The sequence below is a fragment of the Pagrus pagrus genome, assembly GCF_965226575.1.
Source record: "Pagrus pagrus genome assembly, chromosome: 19".
In the NCBI taxonomy this organism is placed as follows: Eukaryota; Metazoa; Chordata; class Actinopteri; order Spariformes; family Sparidae; genus Pagrus; species Pagrus pagrus.
Window position 1 is genome coordinate 23,382,877 of NC_140203.1, and position 14,488 is coordinate 23,397,364.

The following is a 14,488-nucleotide window of genomic DNA, read 5'->3' on the forward strand; positions in this document are numbered from 1 at the left end:
GGAGCCATTTCATCATCATCAACAATTAGTTTTTTGTGCAGCTGCGAGTAGCTCCTTGATTTCCTCTGAGAATTGCATTGTGGGACAATCAACGGTACAATAATGAATCAAGCATTTTCTTAAGTCGGCTTGTTGAGTTTCTGAGTGTACTTAAACTGTCATATCTCCAGTGTGAACGCACCACAGCCTCAAACCTAGTAAAGCAGGAGTCACTGGCGCTGTGACAAGGACATGATCCCTCAAAAGGCTCCCACCAATTTTGTTGATTGGAGCGCTGTAGATTAAATCTGGGGTCTCCATATCCGGGTCATTTTATTTCTAAATCCAACAATTATCCTTATTCTACCGGGCAACGAATGATCTGCACCCTCTTCTGAGAATGAAACAGGCAGTTTGTTCCTTCACCGAGAGCAGCAGCTGTGGTCAGTTTGGATTCATGTTAATAACAATGGAGTGTCCATTCATCTACTGATTATTGATTACAAATAATCATTTAGTCTTCATAACATGCACACAGCGCCTTTACCCAAACTGTGCCTTTAAATGAGCCGTCAGGACTTCTGTGAGGTTGTGATGTCACAACTATACAGACAAGAAAAAACAGCCTCACATTTGAGAAACTATACGTTTGGAATTTCTTCTTGAGAATTGAATTATCAATGACCAAAACCTACTAATCGATCAACTTACTGATTATTTCAGCCCGACACTACAGCGGTGCCTACTGATTCTCTGGTAGTAATCCACTTCAGGATGTTCCAGTCAACAGTCACTTTTTTATCACAGTACGGACACGGCCAACTGTTGAGCTTGCTAGCAGGTTTGATCACATGAACACTGTGTCACCTGCTGACTGCGTGAGTCAGCTGTTTTTTTGATCCAGAAAATGACTGTTTTGTTGACGTGTCAAAGAGGATATAAGTAAACACTAGTGAGTGTGGAACATACTGATCTCACAGACGGGCAGAGGTGAAGTGAACTATCTTGCCTCGGGAGGTTCGACGAAGTTTTTGTAGACGTTGTTTCCTTCTTTTGTGAACACTGCTTGTTATTAAAATCCACTGTAGCTGACATGAGTCCAAAGTGAGCACAGCCACCGCTCTTTGTAAAGAACTCACTCGCTTGATTACTAGAAGAAAATCCGACCGAGGCAGAGAAACGGCTGTAAACACTGTGCGTCCATGCTTTGGCGTTCATGTGCGCACACACGTGTGTCATATGTTTTTCTTTAAACAAAGGCATCATGTTTTTTATTAGGTTCATGTTGTGTTTACACTCATCTGCTTTGGCTTGTGTGTGCATGTGTGTCTGTGTGTGTGTGTGTGTGTGTGTGTGTGTGTGTTCTTTGTGGAATGTTGGAGATGTCTTCCCATGAAAACAAACTTTCAATCTGTTTCTTATTGCTCTCCTATTTGTTCTATGGGACTCAAAGCAAGAGGTCCATATGGCATGCTGTGTATGTGTGTGTGTGTGTGTGTGTGGGTGTGTGTGTGTGTGCATCAATGATGTCAAGGTCAAGCTCTGACTGCCTGCTTTCCCCCCTGACACTGAAGTTTACTTTTTAAGTGGTTTGAATCATCTGAGTCCAATCACAGCAGTGACAGTTAGAACTGGTGATGAGGCGGTAAATAAAACGGTGGTTTAGCTAACGTCCTGTGCCTGGAAAGGACTAATAATGTTGTCTTTCAAGTAGTAACTGAGTAGAATCATCCGTGGATTTTTCCAAAATCAAAACACTGTTGGCACACCCAAGTCGTTAATCCACAAGGAAAACATCAAAATGATCCGTTTACTTTTACTGTAAAATATGGCGCAATGGGTAGAAGTCGCTGCAGATGGTTACTTTTTATTGTTAAAACTTGCACACAGCAGAGCTCATTGGAGTTGTTGGGAAAGTCTCAAGTCAAAAGTCAAGTCCCTGAGGGCAAATCCCCAAGCTGCAGGTCTTTAAGGTCTCTGATTCTACCAGGTCAGCATATGAGACGTGACTGTTTTTGCTTTCAAGTTGAAAGTCAAGTCTTTAGAGAGTCAAGGGTCAAGTACATGCAGTCTCAAAGTCAAGTCCAAGTCAGCAGTCAAGTCCAAGTCGAGTCTCAAGTCCTCATTGTTGTGACTTAAGTCTGACTCAAGTATCAGTCTGAGGTCTTAAGTCTACAGCTCTGAGACAAAAAAATGTTCATCGGCATTCAAACAAGGAAAATACACCTTGACATGAACGTGTGACCGATCACATAGTAGCAGATCTTTGAGTCTGTACTCAGACACAGCCGTGCTTTCAGCTCAATGCTAATGTCAGCATGCTAAGATGCTAAGAAAGCTAGAAGAAAAATCAGAGGATCACCAAAGTGAGTAGGATCCATCTTCTGCCATATCACAACAATTATACTGTATAATATCTATACTGTCCAGCCCTAACGGCAATCCAACCATTAGTTGTTGAGATGTTTGAGTTTGGACCACATTGGTAGACAGCCTAACTGACAGACTGACATTGTCATTTTGCCGCTAGCATGGCTAACAATTTAAGAAAAGAAAAACCCAACACATTTTGTGAAGCGCAATAAACCGATCGTCAAAACAGTTTGATTGAACAAACTCTTCTGCTTTGCCATTCTACAGGATGAGAATTTCCCCCCGATGCATCTCAGGCTCATTACAGAAACAAACTGAGCATCTGAGTTAAAAAATATTCAATTCTTGAGTGAAGATTCTTTTATTTATTTTCTGTCCGATTCCGATTCAAACAGACGAGACTCCTCCAGTCTAAGTCTGTGTGAAAATCGTAAATTTTGGATGTGTTGCAAGTGAAATGGATGCTCTTCTTCTCCAGTTAATTAACATCATCAGCTAATGTCGTTACACCACCGACTAATTGACAGCAGATGACTCTGCAATGAAGGACGTCATCATCGGCTCTGTAGAGCTGTGCGCCTTCAAAAAGCAACGTTTGTTGACATGCATTGCTTCAAGAAACACGAGGAACATGCAGGTGTCTTCTTACCCATGATGCTGTCTGTGCCGTTGGTGGAGGCTGTGCAAGAGGCGGTGCTGTAGTGATTGGCCCCACTCCCGCTCCCTCCCCCTCGATGGAAGCTGGACATGGGAGGAAGGCTGGAGCTGATATCTGCAGACGAGTGCGAGGGGTAGCTCTGCAGAGAGACGGACAGAACCAAAAAGAGTGAAACTTTAACGAGAAGAGGACAAACTACTGCAAAACAGGGAGAAATAAAATTCTACACAGAGCTCTTACTAGTGAAAGAATTACAATCTCATGACCTTTGACAGATTTACAGCCTCACGACTGAGGCAAATTAATAAATGCCATGTGTCATGTATGATTGAACACTGACAGATTTAACACGTTTGCTGCTTATAAATCTGTGACTTTACCAGGGTTGTGATTTAAAATCCTACACTTTTCATTAACTAATTACCAAAGCTTCAGCTACTTGGGTATTTAAATAGTTTGGTTTCCAATCTCATTGGGCTGAAAAACCAAAAAAACATTTCCTGGTGTCAAACCATCACTCAGTTCTGAAACACCTTGTTAACAGCACAATATTATAGATTCTAGGAGGAGACAGCATATGCACAATTTAAAGCACCAACATAATACAGTGCATGGAAATAGGAGAATTCATTTGAATAATACTTACAAAAATATCTAGAAAAATGCTCCTATGGCCCCTAAGCCTCAGTCCACCTTGAGTGTTTATGATTCACACTGGATATGATAATCTATCTTATCTATTTACACTTTCATTAACTTTTGTGCTGTTAGTGAAAGGACAGTACGGATTATCAAAGTCATGGAACATAAACCCAGAGTGTGGGTTTAATGAAAACTCTGAGTTTGTTAAGCCTGAGATGAGGGGAGCTCTGGTGAATGAGGATTGTGGATCAGGCTGAATAAAACGTAGTAGTGTGAACTTATTTTCTCCTTCCTCCACTCCTGTTCTTTAACATAAATGTCACGGTCCACATCGACATGCATTCACTGGATTCAAATGGAGGCTCAGCACTCTATTCATTCGTTGCCATGGTGAATCATAGTATCGGAGCTTCATTGATGATGACTTTTTTCATTCCCAATGCACAAGCTCAACTCAGGCTGAACATATTCTGAGTTTTCCAGCTTAGGCTGAACTCAGAGTTCAGGATTAAACTCAGAGTTTGTTAAACCTGTTTTCTGAGACAGGCCCCTGTGCAGCCCCGCTGTTTGTATCCGGTACACTGTGACTGTCAGCTCTGCTCACCAATCTGTCATGAGGGTGAATCCCGCAGTAGGAGGAGCTCTGGGCGGGGCCGTGGGTCGAGTTCCCGCCCGCGAGCATGCTGCTGTGGTAACCCTGCTGGCTCATACTGCTACTACTGCTGCTCCAGGGATCGCCGCTGTGGTGACCGTCTGATAGAGAGACAGAGAGGGAGAGAGAGAGGTAGATGTGATGTGCTGTATGCAGGTCGGAGATCAGCTCCATCTCTGGGCAGGTTTCTCTCAGCTGTCAAACATGCAGTTTAGTTATCTTACCCACTTTACGCAGTAGCCTGATTTTAGAATGACATCCGTGTAAATGGGACGTCTGGTTTTCTTCTTGAGGTTTAAGAATACCCTGGTTAACACAGATTTGTGCTGCACAAACCTGATTTCTGGGACCTTTTGTGGCTATATCTATATGTTAAGTGTTTGCGTGAGTGTTACATGATAGACACCCGGGTGAGAGGGAAAAGAGACAGTCTAAAGGAAGAGACAGAATCAGTCTGCACATTTAGTGTTTGCAGGCAGTGGAAATACTGTAGAATAGAAACTCTCCCCAGCAGTCAAATGTATGTCAGCATCAAACAAACAATCCGTCCGGTTCAGTTCACTCCAACAGGTGAAGCAGACTCAACCAAACTGACTGCATACAAACTTAAAAATAAAGCTTTGAAGCTTTTGTGTTAATGTCGCCCTCCAGTCAAAATGTGTTTTTCTTCTTCTTCCTCCAGCTGAATGTTTGAGCTTCACTCTGTAGAATGACTGATGAGAATAAATCCTACAAGCCTACAAGCATGATCTGTGACATCACAGTTAGTCTGTAAGCAAATCCTGTTCCAATATTCAGCATACAAAAGTGTGGAAACTTTATTCCTAGAGTGCACATCCAGTTACACAAAAACATAAATAATAATATTTGCATATCCATATATTCTGGTATTTTACTTTTAAGGAGGAAGAAGTTCAGACACACATTTAAGATTTTTTTTGGAATGCCTTAATACATGTGTGGAGGTGATCCTTACATTAGTGGTATAAGTGTAACAAAACACATTATACATCATTTATATTTATATATAAATGTTCTCCTGGTATGTAAATAACAATGGGATCAGGGGATGACACATCTCTACTGTCGCTACTTTTATACACGTGTCAGGACACCTCTTCAATATTGACGCTTTCACACCAAAAACACAAGTATGTTTGTTTCCTGTTAAAATAACTAAAAAAAATAAAAAATGTACTCCTTTAAAAGTGTCTAAAGGATTTTCGTTTGAGAAAATGTGTCCACCAGGCATCCTGAGCTTATTCCATCTGTGATCCAGTATCAAGAGCTCAGGAATCCACTGCAGGGAGTTCTGATGAGGGACAGGCCTAGGTGTGTGTGAGTGTTAGAGCGTGTGTGTGTGTGTGTGTGTGTGTGTGAGAGAGAGAGAGAGAGAGAGAGGGGGAGAGTACCTGGCATGAAGAATGAGCTTGGGAAGCCAGAGCTGGGAGGTTTGGAGGAGGGATAGCCCGGTGAGTCCCTGTTGTAGTCAGCTGTACTGGCAGACGGAGCGTACACCTGCAACACAAACACAGAGACATGCGACGTCATTCACAAGTCTGATCAAAATACTACTTGTTCTGATCAGGAGCTCAGACATGAACACAACCTGGCAAATACTTCACTTCTCTTATTCTCCTCAGCAGGAATCAGCTTCAGACAGACATCATTCCCACTGAGCTGTAACAAATGACTGACGCTTCCCTGCTTAACGCAGACATCAACTGGACGACACACCGCTCCGTGAGCTGTCATTGGTCAGTGTGTTTTTTTACTAACTTCCATTAGTCCAGGCAAGTTTTTCAATAATCCAAGGACATGTCTGCAGTTCTCTTACTTACTTACTTTTGTTAAAAAAATGTTTGTAGGCTTACTTACGAAAAAAATACTATAAAAGATTATGTTGTATATATTTACTTTTATGTTGGAAGAAATAGCCTATTTAGCTGATCTTTTATGATAAAAAACAGCTTATAAATTACTTTATGAATTTTTTTTCATTTTTAAACACAAAACATTTTAGTAAATTATCTTTATACATACATTGTGTTTAAAATGCTTTAATACATTTTTTTAAATAATACATTTAAGATTTTTGAGAAGTTTTTTAATGTTCCTACACTTTTTAAAAAACAACCAACTTAAAAGTTATATCAATATAAACATGAAAATGTAAAAAAACTCAAAAATCATCATATATTCTGTATATGCACACATTATGTATATTTACATTTTGTCAACTGTAAACTGATTTTAAACTTTTTTAATTGTTGAAATTAAATTTAAAACTTTCAGTCTGTAATCCACAACATCAAAACTACAGTGGTCGCCATGGTAACCGCATCAATTGCATATACAGTGATCACCACTCATGCTGCAATGACGACTGCTGATATAACACACTTTCCATCTGTCCTTTCTCTCTCACTGAGACTAGTTTGATGACTATAAGAAGAACAAAGTGGTAATCGTCTGAGCGGCTCCTCTCAGAGGGCCGTCAGCAGCGCAGCAGTCATGCAGCAAACAGACAGTAAAACGTGAGACTGCATCACAGAACCAGCAGCCTGTCACCACTCAAAGCAGGTGACGTTCTTCCTCAGCAACACAGCGGCTGCATGAGAACACAATGCCTGTGTTTGGTCATGCTTTCGACTGGGGGTCCCCACAGCATGCCTCTGTGTGTGTGTGTGTGTGTGTGTGTGTGTGTGTGTGTGCATAGCGTGCGAACACTCAGCCATGACGCTAGCTCGCGCCGCATGACGCAAACCCTAGAACAGCTGTTGAAAATGCTCTTCTCTCCCCTGTCTCCCCCACTGATTCACATCAAAATGAAAAAGCCTCGCTCCACAGCTACACCTAATCTACCTCGATCCTCCAAAAAAAGACATGGGCTGCTTTGTTAACTTTAGAGTATTTGCATATGGATGGAACACAGATGTGATAAAACACAGAGAGAAGGAACAAAAGGAAAAGATGAAAAAAAAAAAAAAAACACTTGGGGGCATTATAAAAAACATCATCTCACTTCCCACACTCCCTGAGAGAAATTATTAAAAACAGAAAACAGCCTTGAACAGTTTCTGTCAAACAAAAACCTCCTGACTTTTTGTCAGATCTGTAGAAGCTTGTTGGCTCGGTGAAACTTTCAGCTTTAACTGAAATATGGGGGATATGGGGCATTATTTCCTGTGCCATACTGTCCTGTACACATACAGGTAAAAGATCTTCAGGACACAATGTGACCATCTCAGAAGAGACTTGGAAGTAAAGATATCATCTGCTGCAACTAACTATGTGCACAGGTGTGAAAATGAACGGAGCAAGAAGAGATACAAGCTTATAAGCAGCAGCTATTTCTAGAGTTCCAGCTAGGAACCAACTTTTCAAGTTCCAAACCTATGATGATGATGATGATGATTAAAAATGAGGTGCATGAACCAGAATGGAACCAGTTCCATGTTGATGGATAACACCTGTAGTTCTAGGGTAACCTGACACGCCAGATGATTTGCTACACAGAATCATCAGGGAAGTCCAACCTCTGTGGGAGAGGGCAGGCACTTTCAAAAAGTACTTGGCAAGTGAACTATCCGTCTATAATCATCCATCACTGGCTATCAGATCAACAGTAGGAGAGCACTACCACCAGAGGAAGCCAGTGGGTCAATCAAACTCTCACTGAAGTCAGTTTAGGGAAGAGTGAAAACATCTTTTCAGTTGAGGAAAGACTTCAGTGCCCTTGTTTGCTCTTCTTTCAGTCAAATAAACTGATATAACTGAAGCTATAGCAGCTAGGCTAACCTCTTGAGGAGCCACCATTGTTGTTTTAAACAGTCACTTCTCTCGCTGGTCGTCACTCCTAAACCACACCCTTAGCTGCCAGTAGCTCCTTATAGGAGGCTGATTGGTCCAAACTACTGTGAGTTCATGGCTTGAAGCCTGGATTCTAGAGATCACACAATCTCACAATGCAGCTGCTTTGCAAGGTAAATTCTCAGGAAAACAACACAGGATTAAATGAAGACAAGAATATAAGAAACTTTATCACTGTGATTTGTGACCACAGGTGTGGCCAGGTGAGGTTTGTTGTGCCCACACCCAGCTGTAATGTTGTATTGGCAATTGATGCAATGTGAGTGCCTGTCGGTTAGCCACTGACCTATAATCTGACCTTGCTTGAGGTGTATGTCTTGGACTCAAAGGACCCTACCAGCGGCTTTGTGTAATTTAGCCCCTTTACTTCCATTCACACTCACTTCACAGCAGGCTGTGCAGAATAGCCCATTGGGCTGCTGGGATGCTGTGTCTTTTGAATCTAAATAAAATGTTTTTTCTGAATGTTGAGACGCATTTCTGCAAATTAAAATTAAACATACAAGCAAACCTTTCTGATGAGTCTGTTGACCACCGTGTAATGATAGTGGGGCTGACAAACTAAAGCAGACTTGCTTTTCATTGTGATTGACTGCAATACTTAAGCAAGTCTCAACAAGTTCCAACCAATAGCTGCCTGGAATGGTAGAAAAAAACAACCAGAATATAATCCAAAATAAGGATTTATTCACCAAAATGAAAAGTTCAGTCACTCCATGTGCTCACACTGTTTGTTGCACACGATAATTGTTAAGTTGCTTCTGTAAAGTAAGAGCTCTTCCAGAGCATAGCCTGTGTCTCGACTGTGATTACTTCCTGAAACGACTGGTGACGGAAAGACGCAGACACAGCCATTAACGCCACAGCAATCAGGATGTCTGAGTAACAGGGAACACTGGTAACTGTGGGAATGAAAGACTAAGGTCAGGAAATGACACACACAGCCAACATACGCATACACATTCACACAAACACACACACACACACACATGCAAACGTGCAGACACAAAAACATAAACACACAGATGTAAGGTGGTAAGAGAAGCTAATCAGCTGGATGAGGTCGGTACCTTCCCACAGTGCACCTTGCATGAGTTATAGGGATCCAAATCCTACACACACACACACACACACACACACACACACACACACACACACACACACACACAGTGTCTGTAGATGTCATTAGAGCTAAACTAAAATCCCCTTAAACTTCCTCCTCCTCCGCCTCCTCTTCCCCTCTGAGAACTGAGTTTGTGCTCTGATGATAAAACCACATTTATTGACCCAAAGCCTGTACAAGAAAAGGCACACACATACACAGACTAAACACACACACACACACACATGCTTGTGTTGTTCCTGTTGAAAATATTTAGATTTATGTCTCATGTCGTGGGGGCATATTTTCCCATTGAATGTGTTGTAGAGTGGTGACGAAAGGCAGTGATTTGTGTGCGTACATGTCTATGTGTGTGTGTGTTAATGTTAAGTGTGTCTGTGCATCTATGTGTGCGCGTGCATGTGTGTGTGTGTGTGTGTGTTACAGACGGACAGAAACAGGTGCAGAGTGTGTTTAAGTCTGAGGAATGTAGAGAGACACAATAACAACCTCACTTCCTGCAGCCTGTAACACACACACACACGCGCGCACACACACACTAACAGCAGTATCAGTATTCCCACAGTTAGCGAGCTGACCTCGAGCCAATCACAGAAACCCTCGACAGTGTTGTCATTTCACTGACAACTGGCAGACCACAGACTGGTAATGTGAACTATTAAGGACACCAGTGTATCTACAATCGATAACCTTTACACGCAGCTATCCCCATAAAAACCCTGTTCACTTGATGAGTATAATCTTTGCATAAGATTGGGATTGGGTTGAAAATATGAGAATTTCTACTACTACTAATAGAAACTGAACGGAATCCAAAATCATGTTTGTGCCCTTTTATCAAATAGTGTTCTGGACCAGTAGAAAGAGAAAATTAAACACCCATGTAAGTTTACCATATCACAATAGAACCGGTGGAGCCAGTACAATAGGAGCTGTGTTAAAGCCAATTTAACTGACTGTCTGTGTAATGATAGAGACATAATAGAAATGAGTGCCTTTGTATAATAAACTGAATGGAAATGTATTGAAGCAGATCAAAAAACTGAGATCTGTATCACAACGGAAACAATATAAAGCTCTTCTTTTCTTTGTGCTACAATAGAAACCACTCCAAACCACAGGGGTTAAGTGCAGTGTGGTTACTGTGCCACAATAAAAACCCAGTCCAGTTCCTCACAATATTTAAGGTTCAAGGTTCATTTATCTGTGGTCTGGTGCAGTGGATACTTCTGTATCTTTTGCCAGACAGCAGCAGGGTGAACAACACCCTTACAAACTAGCAAAGATTACTTGCTGTCCACTTTGATAATTGATTGTTTTTTAAGCAAAAATGTCAAACATTTGCTGATTCCAGCTCCTTAAATGTAATGATTTGTTGCTTTTCTTTCTCACTGAAGAAGAAGAAGAAGAAGAAGAAGAAGAAGAAGAAGAAGAAGAATCTTTATTTTTAATCACATGATACACTGTACAACATGGTGAAACTGGTACTCTGCATTTAAGCCGTCCTGAGGGAGCAGTGGGCGGCAAACATATAGTGCCTGGGGACCAAATCCAGATCCAGGTCTGTGTCTTGGTCAAGGGCAGTGACAGGAGAATTAACCTGGTTTGGTGGTGGGAGAGACTGAAGAACCAGGAGAACTCCACACAGAACGGACCTGGCCGGCCCAAGGACCTTCTTGCTATGAGGCAACAGTGCCGACCACAATGCCACCCTGCTTCATTTATGATAGTAAATGAAGAGTCTTTAGGTTTTGTACAAAATACATAATTTGAAGAGATCGCTTTGGGCTCTGGGAAACTGTGATGAGCATGAGTTATCGATCAGTTTAGCAAATAAAAGGTTGATTGATTAATGTTTTAAATAATTGTTAATTGCAGCCCTAAAACAAGTTTTGTATAGAAGCCTAATAGAAACCAGAGGAACCAATTTCCTAACCAAACCATCTGAACGTGAACATTGACAGATACCCCTAATAGAAACCAGTGGAGCCTGCTGTGTGAAGGGCTCATCTGCAGCACAGTAGAAACCCTGATAGAATCCAGTAGAGGCGGTTGTGTAACCTCCCACTGTGTCGTCGTGCTGGACGGACTGAGTGAATCTTCACAGAACACAAAACATCACAGATTTCATCAAAGCTTCGCTCTGCATCGCCTCGGGGAACGAGACGAGAAAATAAAGGCACATTCCACTGAAAACTGATTCCTCATGGACCTAACACACAGACACACACACACACACAAAATGTGTTCAGAGCAACCAGCTGTGTGACTCACTGAACTGAGCCACAGGTACAAACTCAACAGAAAACAGCAGCTGAACCTTAATCACAGAGAGAAAATCAGTTGAAGTCTTCACCCGTACTGACAGCTCGCAATACAACGAATTTAACAGAGGAACATACGACACGTCCTCCTTTTGACCCTTCCACCTGTAAAGGATTTTTTGGAAGTTCACGCTCTGCACTCTTCAAAAGAAAATTAGTAGTGTGCAGATAAATGAGTGAAAATAAGTTTATCATTCAGTCATTTAGCCCAAAATACATCCGGAAACAGGAAACTAATGAAATGGATAATAACATTAACTGAGAAAAAATGGAGCGTGTGAAAAAAGAAATGCTGCATCGTGATCGTGGAGGCTTATGTCGTAAAGTCAAAGCAACATTAAAAAAAAATAAAAAGAAACAAAGAAACTTCAGTCTCTCTGCCGTGTTTTCTAACTTGTTGACAGCGATGGAAATGCTGCCGGGCCCTGAAGGGTTTCGTTAGAAACAGAATGGAAAATGGAACAAAGTGAAACGCTAAAAAGCTGGACGCAGATAAAAACACAGTAAACGGAAACAAACGAGAGAAAAATGGAGTGAGAGTAAAGAAAGGAAGAAAAGAAGAAGGAGGCTTTTGGTCTTTGTTTAGTGTTTGATGCTTCTTCTTCGCGTTATTGTCTCCAAATGTGGGGAGCATCTGTTCAACCTCTCTGCCTCTCCTTCAGCTCCTCTCCTCTGACACAAAGATGGAGGGAAGGATGAGAAAGAGAAGCAAGAAGAATGAGCTCCTTCTGGTCCTCCTCCTCTTCTCCTCAGTACTTCTGGCCTTACTAAACTTCCACAGACACACATTTCGTACAATTATTTGTATTTTTTACATAAATTACTCATGTGAGTATCTCAGTCCTAAGTGATGAAACCATACGGTGTTACATCTTTGTTAACTGGACAATTGTTTTGATTTTGTGTTGAAACAAGATGTTTGCATATTGTACATCTTAATCTGCAGAGACAACAACAAGACTAAGAGTCTACAGCTATGCTAGCAGCTCTCTAAGGCTGTACATGAGCACAGCGGGCCTTTGAGCTAAATGCTAACACCAGTACATACGACGGAAGCATGCACAGGTTCAGCAGCAAGTCCAGAGGTTGGTCGTTTGGATTCAGCCTATTTATCACATACAATTACACAATGTATTGACGTAGCAACAATCCATTGAGAAGGTGTTGAGATATTTCACTGGATAATTTGAAACTTTGCCCTTCTGGTGGTGCTAGAGGAAAAGTCAGAAGATGATCAAAGTCATTATCATACAGTACATCGTCTGTGGGATCATGAATGTCTGTACCAAATCTTGTTCCAATATGTCCAGTAGAAGTTGAGATATCTCTTTGAAACCGCTGGTGACGGATAGAGAAAAAGTCAGTGGATCACCAAAGTCATCAGGATTCATCCTCTGGGGACCATGAATGTCTGTACACTGTAAGTGTTTAGTTGCAGTCCATTCGTGTTGAGATTTTTCAGTCTTGACTTAATTAGCGGACCGTCTGACTGACAGACCTTGCCATCTTTAGAGCCGTGCCACGAGCAGCTAACAATACAGCAATTGTTGTTCAAAATTGGCTCACATTTTTCAGATGAGGCCAAGGATGGCTGGGCAGATAGATGGGTTAGAAAAGCTCGGGACACTAACGCTGCAATTCACATTTCGCCTCCTACCAACAGTAAAACCAATTATGGTTTGTTTTGATCCTGACCACGACCTGTCTCCAACCTCATCCACACAGTGTTTAATAATGCCCAGACCAAAGCAAACCTTGACCACAGAGTCGGAGGATCAAAAAACACTCATATGGGAGGTGTTGAAGGTGACGCTTGTTGGCAACAAGCTCCAACAACTTGTGACCAACAGGCTGCAGCAGGATATTCCCACATCTGGCTGTAAGGCCCCCGTCCTTTTCCACAGTCTACACTTTTAGACCAATGAGAGAGCTCACAGAAGCAGCCTGGCATTACCGAAAGGGCAGAGCCAAACCCATCAAACTGCACTTTTCAGATCAAATGGACAAAAACACAAACATCTCAACACTCATCAGGTTGATGATCAAGTTTTGTTTGTTTGTCCCTTTTTAGTTTTGTGGCACAATTATACAGTTCAATTACACACAGACTCACAGTCTGAAACGGAACGAGAAACAAATCAGCATTTCGCTCAATAAAGGACTTAAAAATGTTCCTGCCTCGTTTTTTTTCTCTCTCTGCCTCCTGCTATCTCTCTCTCTCTCTCTCTCTCTCTCACACACACACACACACACACACACACAGAGTTTACCACGCTTCATCCAAAGCAGATGTGCTGGAATGTGAACACTCAAAGGAGCAGTCACGAAACCTCTTGACAGACACGCGCACACACACACACACACAAACTTGCACGCGGGCACACACACACGCGCACGCACGCACGCACGCACACACACACACACACACACACACACACACAGTCGGCTGCACCTGTGCCTGTCCAATTTTTCCTCTCTTTGTTTCACTCCCTCCCTCCTACTCTCGTCCTCTGCCTCTCTCATTTCTCACAGGCTGGTTTCACTTTCATCTCGTCTTTATTCACCTTCACACAAACAGTTTAACACGGCGGCGAGCAGAAACAATAGAGGAGATACGCGGCAAACTGTACGACTCAACATATGATACAATTTTCACTGAAGTCATTCATCCTGTCGAACATTCTTCGGTTTAAGCTTCTGAAAAGTGATGATTTGATGCCGTCTGACAGCATGACATATGAATTATGACAAACATCCATCTACTGTATCTATCTATCTCCTCCTGTCTGATTCCCTTTCTCTCTCTCCACCTGTAGACGCGCTTGTTTCATCTCCATTTTACCACTCATGCCGCCACGCTCTTA

At 42.0% G+C, this 14,488-nt stretch overlaps 1 protein-coding gene across 7 annotated transcripts in view; it reads right to left on the reverse strand.

Annotated features, from left to right (window-relative positions):
* The window catches only part of tcf4 (transcription factor 4), a 234,850-nt gene that overhangs the window by 33,196 nt on the left and 187,166 nt on the right, over nt 1-14,488 (reverse strand). For all 7 annotated transcript variants that reach the window (XM_084383942.1, XM_084383941.1, XM_084383943.1 and 4 more), the window contains 3 exons: nt 5,717-5,822; nt 4,257-4,405; nt 3,002-3,149 (listed from right to left, as the gene is read on the reverse strand). In XM_084383942.1, coding sequence (XP_084240068.1) covers nt 3,002-3,149; nt 4,257-4,405; nt 5,717-5,822 — 403 coding nt within the window. The remainder of the gene's footprint in view (nt 1-3,001; nt 3,150-4,256; nt 4,406-5,716; nt 5,823-14,488) is intronic.